Source organism: Microplitis demolitor, chromosome 1 (genome assembly GCF_026212275.2).
Source record: "Microplitis demolitor isolate Queensland-Clemson2020A chromosome 1, iyMicDemo2.1a, whole genome shotgun sequence".
Taxonomy (NCBI): Eukaryota; Metazoa; Arthropoda; class Insecta; order Hymenoptera; family Braconidae; genus Microplitis; species Microplitis demolitor.
Window position 1 is genome coordinate 2,291,631 of NC_068545.1, and position 11,465 is coordinate 2,303,095.

General features: G+C 29.5%; 4 protein-coding genes across 5 annotated transcripts; 3 read left to right on the plus strand and 1 right to left on the minus strand.

Annotated features, from left to right (window-relative positions):
• The first annotated feature begins 551 nt into the window (after positions 1-551).
• Positions 552-3,507, plus strand: LOC103568703 (regulator of microtubule dynamics protein 1). The gene is made up of 6 exons (XM_008545665.2): positions 552-904; positions 984-1,176; positions 1,244-1,438; positions 1,586-1,803; positions 1,878-2,116; positions 2,510-3,507. The coding sequence occupies exons 2-6, from the start codon at positions 989-991 to the stop codon at positions 2,771-2,773; spliced, it is 1,104 nt and encodes a 367-aa protein (XP_008543887.1). The 5' UTR covers positions 552-904; positions 984-988; the 3' UTR covers positions 2,774-3,507.
• Positions 3,508-3,869: 362 nt separating this feature from the next.
• On the plus strand, positions 3,870-5,453 carry LOC103568696 (lysocardiolipin acyltransferase 1). Its single transcript, XM_008545656.2, has 4 exons — positions 3,870-4,020; positions 4,106-4,294; positions 4,373-4,580; positions 4,654-5,453. The coding sequence occupies exons 2-4, from the start codon at positions 4,127-4,129 to the stop codon at positions 5,385-5,387; spliced, it is 1,110 nt and encodes a 369-aa protein (XP_008543878.1). The 5' UTR covers positions 3,870-4,020; positions 4,106-4,126; the 3' UTR covers positions 5,388-5,453.
• An 873-nt stretch (positions 5,454-6,326) lies between these two features.
• LOC103568685 (ribosomal RNA processing protein 1 homolog) lies at positions 6,327-8,835 on the minus strand. Of its 2 annotated transcripts, XM_053741045.1 has the most exons (6): positions 8,712-8,835; positions 8,475-8,646; positions 8,008-8,402; positions 7,764-7,946; positions 6,697-7,692; positions 6,327-6,629 (listed from the first exon to the last, which is right to left on the minus strand). In XM_053741045.1, the coding sequence occupies exons 2-6, from the start codon at positions 8,626-8,628 to the stop codon at positions 6,402-6,404; spliced, it is 1,956 nt and encodes a 651-aa protein (XP_053597020.1). In that variant the 5' UTR covers positions 8,629-8,646; positions 8,712-8,835; the 3' UTR covers positions 6,327-6,401. The 2 variants fall into 2 exon arrangements, with proteins under 2 accessions (XP_053597020.1, XP_053596989.1); XM_053741014.1 differs by having other exon boundaries at positions 8,475-8,834.
• Positions 8,836-8,921: 86 nt separating this feature from the next.
• LOC103568674 (DNA repair protein RAD52 homolog) lies at positions 8,922-11,161 on the plus strand. The gene is made up of 6 exons (XM_008545633.3): positions 8,922-9,085; positions 9,164-9,317; positions 9,379-9,527; positions 10,350-10,572; positions 10,640-10,819; positions 10,912-11,161. The coding sequence occupies exons 1-6, from the start codon at positions 9,059-9,061 to the stop codon at positions 11,043-11,045; spliced, it is 867 nt and encodes a 288-aa protein (XP_008543855.1). The 5' UTR covers positions 8,922-9,058; the 3' UTR covers positions 11,046-11,161.
• The last annotated feature ends 304 nt before the right edge of the window (positions 11,162-11,465 follow it).

Consider the following 11,465-nt stretch of genomic DNA (forward strand, 5'->3'; position numbering starts at 1 on the left):
GAAGGCTTCATAAAGATTAACAAAAATTTTTATGATCATTGTGTGTTCATTCATGGCAGGAAGAATTATCTTCTTCACTCAACTTGACTTATACTCATAATAGTGCAGTTAGCAAAAATTTGAAATTAAAAAAATTTTTTTTAACAGATAAATAACGGAAAAAAAATGGACATATCAAAAATTTCATAAACTATATGTGCAATTTTTCAAAATATTTATTTTTTGTTAAAAACAATCAAATAGTTTTTAAATGTCTGTTAACTTTATCGTCATCTTACACTCAGGTGTTTAAAAATAAATTTTGCTTAGAAAATTTAAAAAGTTTCTATCAGATTCGTATCACGAGCTGTCAGTTTTAAATTTATCCATAAATTTAATTTTCGCGCCATAAACTTGAGTATAAATAAAAATATATTTTTCTCGTTGATAAACTTGTGTACCACCAGTAGATAATTTAAATATTCCGATAAGCAAGATAACTATATATTTAAATACATATATATATGTATATATATATATAAAGAATTTTCTAACCTAAATTTTATATTGCAAACATTGGCAACAGCAACACCTTTGAGTACATTGTGAATATTGTGTATATTGACCTACTGTACATTAATAATTATCAATAATGACACGTAAAACATTATTGAAATAGTAGTAAACCGACAATCAACAAACCCCTAACTATCTTTGTAAATTTAAATTTAAAATTTATTTTTTTTAATGCACCTGACAAATTTTATTTATTTCGACGTGTAAATTGCTTCCATACTTTTACCTGATAATTAAATTAATCTACATACGATGTATTTCAAAGTTATGTGAATAATTTAAATATTATTTCAAGTGGGTCAAAGATTATTTTATTTTTTTTTTATTTTTATTGTTTAAGTACTTGCAGGTAAGCATTTTACTCTGGTTTTATTCAAGATTGAGAATTAAAATGTTTACTTGTCATTAAATTTAAAAAAAAATTTTAGGCACAATGAGTCAGTTTCAAAACACGCAGATGATAACAGTTGCTCTGGGAGCAACAATTGGAGTAATTGGTGCCGCTAGCTTATTTATTTATCAAAAAATAATGGAACACAGAGAACGCGAGCAAATGTTGAATAATTTAGAAAATGTCAATCGCAGAGTTTCGGAATTACAAGAAGCATTAGATAATTTGAGGTATATTACTATTAATTAATTAATTTATTTAATTGTTGATTAGGTGGAATAAAAATAATTATTTCAGAGCACAACAAGAAAAACTTCGAGTTAAAAAATCTAAGAATTCAAGAAAAAGAAAGACATCAGCAAGTAGTTTTTACACAACAACAAATGAAACAGATATTGAGAACGATGGAGTATCAGTTACTGAAACAGACGTCGATGATGAATTTTATGACTGTTCTGATGATGAAGTAGCCAATGAAGAACTCGAAAATGGGTTAGTTGTTTGAATAATAATTATTATTATTAAAATAAAAATAAAATGTTTTTTGTTTGCTGATATTTTTTATTTTGCGGATTTTTATTTTTATTTTAATAAATTTATAAATCATGAAGAACAAGATTATATATTTTAGTGATGTAGGACAGCAGGAGTAATGCTGCCATTGTTCGATAAACTTCTCGAGCTGGATATGAAAATTGAACAGGAAATATTTTATGATGAGGTATTAGAGGAATTGCGTTCGTTGGCTCTTTGGCATGATGACAATATTGAAGTCGCTTGGAGACTGGCAAGGGCTTACTTTAAAAATGCTTCTTTACTTACTGATACTAAAGAGCAAGATATTATATTACAAGAAGGTTCATTATTTTGCTAATTAATAAATCAATCAATTAATAAATTTTTTTATTCATTTATTTATTTATTATTTCAGGTATTAAATCTTGTCAAAAATTTCTCGATACTGATAATGTTGATCTCCACAAATATTATGCTTTACTTGTTGGTTTACGTACTGAATATTTACCAACTAAAGAAAAACTCGCAGCTGGTAAAGAATTTGAAAAACATGTTAAATTAGCATTGAAATTAAGTCCCGATGACGCTTTACTCAATCATTTACTTGGAAGATTTCAGTACAGCGTTTCAAATTTAACTTGGTTTGAAAGAAAAGTAATTAAATTAAATTATATTTAACCATCAATCAATCAATTAATTATTTTATAAGGGCATGCAAATGGTTTTTGAATCGAATTATTTGTAAATTTTTAAATTACTCCATTTGAATAAAAACTCTGATCAACTTTCAAATATTCAATTAGTTTTTAAAGTAATCAAAAATAAATTTTTTGTAGATTCGTGTTTGAAATCTAATTACCTCTGATAATAATTTGAATTATTGGAAAAAATTTCAAGCATTTGTAAATTTCGAATAATTCGATACTAAAGTTAGCCGCCGTCTGATAATTTTTTTTAATTTTTTTTGTAATTAATTTGTTGAAAAAAAATTGTTGATTGTCTGTCAATGTCAGGATCATCCATTTTATTTAATTACTATATTTATAGATTTGCGAAACATTATTCGGAGAAGCACCCAAAGCAACCTATGAAGAGGCAATAAAACATTTGGAGCACGCAGAGAATCATGTCAAGGTGCCCGAAATACCCAACAAATATTTCTTGGCACAAGCATATTTAAAAACAAAGTCCTACGGCAAAGCTATTGAATTGCTTAAAGAATTAAAAGATCTTCCAGCATGTAATAGTAAAGAAGAAACGATGAAATCTGAAGCTCCTAATCTTATATCAACATACTCTTCTTACTGTTGATGTCTCCTTTACCTTCTCCTCTTACCCAACTACTTATAAAAACAAATGATAGTAAAGTTAGCAGACATCGTACAATTTTTAAAACTTTTTAATAATAAATTTAAATGTTTATAATATAAAAATAAAAAAATGCATATTTAGAGAATTAAAAATTCAGTGCATGCATTTTTTTAAATTTTATTGTTTTAAGTATTTATTTTTTTTATATGTAATTAAAAAATTGTATGTCTGCTACATTTACACTCATTTTAAACAATTCTACTTTATAAATAATAATAATAATGATAATAATTGAATATTAAATTTATTAAACTACGGCTTTGCGATACTGTCGCTGATCAGTAATTTTACTGTCAATACTTAAACCCACGGCACTGTTATGTAATTTTACACAAATTTTTACTGTATAACAAAAAAAAAAAATTTTTTTAAATCATGACCGCGTAAATGCGCTTTTTAAATAATTTTAATATTCTGACATTCCCATTAAATTAATTTTTAATACGTAATTTTTTAGTATCCAAAGTCCGTAAATAGAATTTAAAATACCAATTATTTGTGTAATAATTAGTAATTAAAATAATTATTTTAAATAGTTTAATTGTAGTGTAAATGGTGCTCTGATGTTTTATAAATTAAATATATTTTATTTATATATTATTGTAAATTAATAATTAATTAAAAACAATTGATATGAGTAATCATGAAGCTATCAGCTGTAAAGGCATAAATTGGTCTAATTAGTAGTTTTAATAATTTCGAAATAATTGTTTATACATTTTAAAAAATAAATCCATTGAATTGTACACGCAGTTCATTTTATTTAATTTTTTTTTTATTAAAAAAAAAATGACGGAAGTATTGACAAGTCTTTTGTGGTGTATAATACAATGTGTATTATATATAAAGATCAATAACGGTCCACACAGCGAGGGTCCAGCATCCCTGCCACGAGATTTTCTCTCGAGGGTGAGTGTGTGTACGCTTGAGGGTCGCGAGATATAGAGAGAGGGAAAGGGAGAGACAGGCAGGCAGGCAGGAAGGAAGGTAGTGAATAGTAGGGGATGCTTTAAAATAGTTATGGGTGTGTGTAGACATGAGGAAGCCCCTCTGGTACTTTTGTACTAACAGTCTATAACTCTGGAGGGAAGCCAGAGGTTTCAAGTTTTAAATTTTATTACTCTGTTAATTTAGTCAGCGCTTCAGATCTGTGAAATGTGGGACGTATTTTCCCTGTCGATGTTCATGTAAGTTTCTTCAATTAAAACAAAAACATTACGCTTTTAATTTATAAGTAATTAACAACCCTCGGTATTTTTAAAAAATTTCCAGGACATCAACAAATAAGTTGTGATGCGTGGACTGGTGTACGGAATCTTGTACTGTGCCCTTTGGTATGGTAGCATAGCAGCAGGTTTCCTGTTCATCGCGTGTCCTCTTCTGCCCATTCTGATACTCAGTCCTCCGACCTTCAGAAAATGCGGGGACTTGTTATTTTCCTGCTGGGAACTGTATCCTACAGTCAGTATCTGATTGATAACTCCAAAAGCCAGTTTATTTGTTTATTTATTTTATGTTAAAATTGCTGTTACTGCCCAGGCACTGCTGGAGATGATCGGAGTGAAAGTTGTAATATCTGGAGATCACATCCTGCCTAATGAATCGGCAATAATGGTGATGAATCATCGCACGAGAGTCGACTGGAACTTCTTGTGGGCAGCGATGTATCAAGCCTGCATGCCAAATATCGCTGCTCATAAATTGAAATTTATTTTGAAGGATCCTATACGTCATATACCTGGTCCGGGTGAGTTATTAACTACAAGTAATTAAATTTAGTAAACTTTATTGGGTTGTTGATAATAAAATGAACGTACCAGGTTGGATTATGCAGATGAATGGGTTCCTTTATATAACACGAAGGTGGGAAGAAGATAAAGGTCGTTTGTCACGGACACTAGACTACTTGATAGCATTAAAAAGACGTACGCAGCTATTGATATTCCCAGAAGGAACGGATTTAACAGCGAGCAGTAAAGAAAGATCTGATAGATTTGCTAAAAAAAATGGGCTGCCGTTGTACGAGTACACTTTACATCCAAAGACAACCGGTTTCAGTTATCTGGCGAGACATCTACAGCGTACTGGATATCTTGATGCTGTCTACGATCTCACTATCGGTTATCCGGACTACGTGCCGCAGTCGGAAATTGATTTAGTCAGTGGTAAAATGCCGAAAGAAGTGCATTTTTACGTGACTAGAATTCCTTCTGCTCAAGTTCCGGATGATGAAGAAGGTCTCAGACACTGGCTGGAAGAGCGCTGGCGACAGAAAGAAGCGATGCTCAAGAAGTTTAACAAAAACAAGTGCTTCTGCGAAGACAACGAGGTCTGGCCGATGCCCCAGGGTATAGTTTTGAGCGCCGCTTTTGGATTCTGGACACTTTTGACTGGAGTGTCCGTTGTTATGATCATCACCTCGACTTTCTTTCAACTCTGGACTCTGGCGCACACTCTCTTGTTCATCGGACTCTCGCTATTCAGCTCGGGGTTTAATCAGATAGAGATGGGCTGGTACTGGAGGTGGAAAAATATTTACTTACTGTCCAGATGAAAATTATAAAACGTATTGAGTAATTTTGTTAGATAAAATTTTATTTTTAAAATAAATGCACGTGGTTTTTAGTACTGTGATATTGATGTAAATAAAATATTTAATTTTTTTCTTTTAAATTTAATATTTAAAGGAAAAAAGTTCATATTTAGGTCAATGTAATTAGCTTAGATAATTGAAACCAAAAGTCTGTTACAATCAACTGACAACTCAGTTTTTTTAAAATCCAATCTAAAGTTTTTATAAATTATTTAAAATCATGAAATTCAAACAAAATAAATTTTAAAGTTTTTTAAAAATATCTGGAATTAATGACTGTACTATTTTTTTTTTAATTTTAAATTTAAAATTTGAAATTGAAATTATCATATTATAGTGCAATTATCTTGGTGATTCAAAGTATTAAATAATAAAATGTAGTTAATTATTACTATAATAAAATACAAAATAAATATATATAAATATATCGCGTCAGAAGAATATATTTTTCTCAATTTCTAAAGTATATTACGAACTACGTAATAAATGAAGTGAATTCATGTGCCAAAGTATTAAGATTAAAAAATCTCAATGGAAAAATATCTTCTTTGGAAGATTTCAATTAGAGATTTAATTTTAATTATTACTATTACTATATTTACTGTAAATAATATATTTCATCAATACCAACAACACAACTTAATTAATTAACTACATCAATTAACTTATTAATTAATTAAATAATTAAATAATCAATTACAAAAAAAACTATATCTTTGAACAGTTTACAAATTATTAGTAAATTTTTTGTGTACCTTCTCTATAAATTATAAGAAAAAAAAATAATAGATGTGTGTAAATCCTTGTAAATTAAAAAAAAAATATATTGAGTGAAAGACTACGGCTTTTAATTTTTTTTCTTAACCACATCCTCAAAAATAATTAAGAAATAAATTATTTTAATTATTTATTTTATTTATCAAATTTAAAAGACATCCATATTTAATTACAATTAATTTATTTATTTAAAATTATCTACATTAATTTTCTGTAGAATGGATTTATCGGACTGGATATCGGACTTGGCTTGAGGACACCAGCAAGTGGTTTCCTGTTGGCGTCAAATGGAATCGCTGGGCTTGAGCGTAATTGTTTTATATATTCGGATGTGTTTTGAGCTGTATTACGTTGTAGTACAATTTTAACACGTTTTTTTAAACTTGATCCAGTATCATTTGTCACTGGAGCCTCGACACTAGGCATCTGCAAGAAAAAAAATTAAATTCAAACTCTTGATAAATTATTTTTAAATGTAGGCAAAACTACTCACTTGAGTTTTAACTTTTTTTAACGTGGGAAAGTTCGGAGTTGAGAGTACGGGAGTATTTAAAATTTTCTCGGGCACAAGATTTGGTGTAGATGGAGGTGGGCTAGCTGGAGAATCTCGATCCGGAGACTTGGTGACTGGAGATGTTGGAGTAGACGGGCATTCATTTACTGACACATCCCAACTATTATTGAAATCATATTTTACTTGTTTCTTCTTCTTCGCTATTCCAGAAGCTTTGAAATCAGCGAAGTCATCAATTTCATCAAACATTTGGCTCAGGATACTATTCCGCCGACTCTTTAATTTATTTATTTTTGTTTTTTTATCTTTCACTTGAGTTTTTTTAATTGACTTTTTTAATTTCAATTCATCTTTCGCATCTCCGTTACATAAAACAGCTTCTTTAATTTTTTTTTTCTTCGTCACTTTTTCTGGAGCTTCGTTGATTTCTTCTTCATCTTTAGCTACTTTTCGCTTCTTAGACTTCGGTTTCTCCAAATCCCCTTCATCATCATCATCATCATCGATATTTCCATTAGCATTAAACTCTATAACCCGTTTTTTTTTCTTCTTCCTCAGCAGCCGTAGCTTAGAGTCAGAGTAAAGTTTTTCTTCAAAAGCCAGCAATCGCGCAGCGGCTTTAGATGGATTGACATCTTTAGGTTTCTTCTTGAAAACTTCAACAGTTTTAACACCAATCGGCATTTCACCCTGCGACAAATCAGTGAATTCATAAATCAATTTCTTCACTTGCCGTCGTGTTTTCGCAATCGACGACGGCTGCCTCTTGTACTCCTCTAATAACTCAACAATTTGACCAGGATTAAAAGGCACTTGAGGTAATTCGACATCTACACGGCCCGCTCTTGGATCAAGAGGTTTATCTCCTGATTTTTTACCCTCATCATCTTCAGCTCCACTCTCATCATCTTGATCATCATCATCATCAACTTCTACTTTGGACATTGCATTGATACTTCCCATAGGAAAACCAGCCTAAAATTTATGTCCACAATTAATAATAAATAAAATATAAATAAAAAAAAATAAGAAAATAAATAATTTACTTTTCTCCAAGCGTCAAATTTTTCCATATAATCCATTCCGACATCAGATTGAAATATTAAATACCTAAATATATGTTTAATAACATGTCTAATTTCTCTGTCGTCACGCAATGATCCCAAATATTTAGCAAATGGTCTCAGTAATTGAGTAACTAGATCTTCATGTATAGTACCCTCGCTTACCTAAAATCAATTAATTAAATGAATAATTTGAATTAAAAAATATGATAATAAATAAGTTTACCTTAGCCAGTTCTTCCATAAAGACTTCAATGACATGGAACCTGAATCCCAATGATCCTTTGTCATTTGACAAAATAAAATCAATTACATCAGCAAAACCTACGACCCATTCTTCATTCCAAGACATTTTTTTACAAATCAAAAATGTCTGGCGGATTATTCTTCGGGCCAGCATTTCAAATTTGTCTATTCTGTATTGATCTAAGCCGAACCATTCAGTAGACAAAGTGTTCAGTGCACATTTCGTGTACAGCAGAGCCACGTCTTTTGAATCAAAGCAAAATACCAATTGACTGATTGATTCCGCGAATTCTTCTTGCACCAGCGGTTTGTCGGACATCCACATGCAATAATACAGACCTTTCCATATTCTCATGAAGTCTAATTCGGAGAATGCTGAAATTAAAAAATAAATTAGCAAATAATTGGAGTAAAATTTAAAAAAAAAAAAAACATAACACAACATACCAATGGTACTCTTGGAACGTAATGTCAACCATGACCTTAAATTTTTCAATTTTTTCGCACGCACATTTTTATTATTACCCGCGAGTACTCGGGCGAATTTTATTTCTTGAGCTATCACTAGATTTTTTTTACACTGTGAGTTTTTAACTGCCATTATTGCTTACGTTATTTACTACAATATATAAATCATATATATTTCTAATTGTTAAATAAAATATTAATACGTCATATTTGTACCTTGGGTTTATGTACAAAAAATTATTTTTGTTTATTAATAGGATCTGGTTATTGAACAAAAATTATAAACAACGAGTGCTTGGGAGCAGACACGTGGGATACTAAATTATAACCTTATAAAATTATTTTCTACTCTCATTACTCTCCAGTATTTTACAATTTTAAATAATCCACTAGCGCCATCTTTGTCATTTTTACCAACAGTTAATAATAATACTAATAATACAAAAAAAAATTAAAATGTCAACGACTTTCAGTTGAGTTTTTGTTTTTTCGCTGATGTACACAAAAACAAAATGAATTATTTTAAAATTTTTTGAATTATTTATTATTCAAAATTAATTACAATGAGTTTTTCATCTTGCATTAAATTGGTAAGTCAAAAAAAAATATTATTTAAAATGTTAGTAAAAAATTAATTAATTAATTTGTGTTTTTTTTTTTTAATGAAGCCGACACATAAAACAGATAATTCACCAGAGCAAGATATTTCTTCACGTGGACACCTGGATAATGATAAACATACATATAATGAATTAATATCAATAGCCAATGAAGTATTCGGACATGGGAAATGGAGTCATGCTGTCACTAGTCAAACTGTTGGTAAATAATTTAAATTTAAATAAAACAAATGTATATTTAATTGTTTCTTAATTAATTACAGACTTTGTTGAATATGTCATGGGAAAATATTTAATTGGCTGTGCTGCATTTGTAAGAGTACAATTACCTGATGGTACTTATCATGAAGAAATGGGATACAGTAATGCTGAATCATCAGTCAAAGGTGCTGCTGTTTATGAAGCTAGAGTTGTAAGTATTTATCTGGTTATTTACAAATTTATTATTTGAAAAGAGGGGTCAGAAATAAAGAGCTTTTGTAAAGTAGTGGAGCAGGAAACGGAGCTCCTGGAATGGAGTAACGAGAGCGGGAAAGAGTTTTATATTTGAACTTTTTTTTCTTAATCTTGAAGATCCAGATATTGGAATAATAGATAATAAATTAAGGAATGGAGGGATCATTACATAAAAATGATAATTAGTTGACGTCAATTGTAATATTTAGCTGCATTTTCTAGCTTCAGATTCAGTACAATTCCCTGATGCCATACTTAGCTCAGCAAGTTTCTGCAGTGAAACATTTTCGGCAAACAAGTTTCTGACAAGCCTTAGCTGGATAATACTTACATACAAGTTGATGTAAATTGCGGCCGTAAACTTGATGCAATTTTACAAAAAAACTTGACGTCAATTTGAAGTAAAATTTTCAATCAACTTGTCATTATTTGACAGTAATCATTTTAAGTCATATTGAATTCCAGTTACAGACAATCTGCTGTCAATTTAACCGCAAGCCTTGCTGTTAAGTTGATTTCAAATTCCGGCTGTAGCTTGAAGTTGACTGACGGCAACCAGGGTTGATGTGTAAATGTTTGAATTGAAATTTGCTGATGACCATTTTTATTGATTCCTTTAATCTGTTATTTATTATTTGAAATTTCTTTTTCTTTCTTTAGACTGGGTGTGAAGAAATGGAGATGTGAGGAAGATTTTGGAACGGAAGTCTGGGTGTACCCCTCGGATAAATAAAATCCATTTATACTTATTTAATTATTGATTATTAATATTTTTCAGTCTTCAATAACAAACGCGCTGAAAAAATCTCTCCTTTGCTTTGGCGGCATCATCGAAACTAAAATAAACGAGCAAATATTATCGGTGACACATAAATCAAAAATACAAAAAACAAATGATAATAAACTGTCCCAAAGCGATCAGAGATCAAAGGAAATATCAAAAGTGTCAACGAGTAACTCGGTACCAAAGCCTTCTAGTTCTACAAATACAGACATAGAAAGTAAAAATTTAAAATGAAATATTTAATTTTGTAATGTTTATATAAATAATTTGTGTTAATTAACTAGACGTCAATTCTCCAAAAGAACGAGCAAAGAAAGAAGTTTTTAAAGAAGAAAAAAAAGACCTTTTAAAAGAAGGGAAAAAAGATGAAGTAAAAGTAATTAGCGGAGTGTCAACTACTACTTCTACCGTACAATTAATTAAACCTCCGTCTAAAAGTACAGACATCACAACACGAACTACAGGTAAATAAATTATTAAATAAATTAATTTGTTTTTTTTTTTTTTTGGTTTATTTAGTGACAAAATTAATTTTAATAAATAAATAATTAATTAGCTATGACAGAAGAAGAATTACGATTAGAACGTAAGCGTAAACAGAGAGAAAAACAAGAGGAATATCGTCGACAAATGATGTTGAAAGGTGAAGTAGATGTTAAAGTTGACGACAAAGTACAAAAAAATCAGTGATTAATAATTAATAAATAAGTTAATCGTGTTTACAATTTTATAAATTAGAATAATTGATTAGTCGTTTGTAATACAGCGAAAAAAGTATTAAATAAATTTTTTTATAAATCAAATTATATTGAATTTGAGGTTTTTTATTTTTTTTATCAGTTTTTTTCTATTATTTTTTTTTAGTAGTTTTGTATCAATTACATCAGTATATGTTTGATTTCATATTACTGTTACATGGGTTTGTTTAAGAACTTCTATAATAATTGAGCACGTTGCAGCAGAAACAGATACGACGTTCTTTTATCGATTTATTTTTTAATCGCGTCGTAATATTAATTTACTTTTTTTTTTAAATTTAATATCTCGATATGAATTTCCAAAATCTCTATTATTATTTCATTTATAAATAATAATTTAAAATTTAATGGC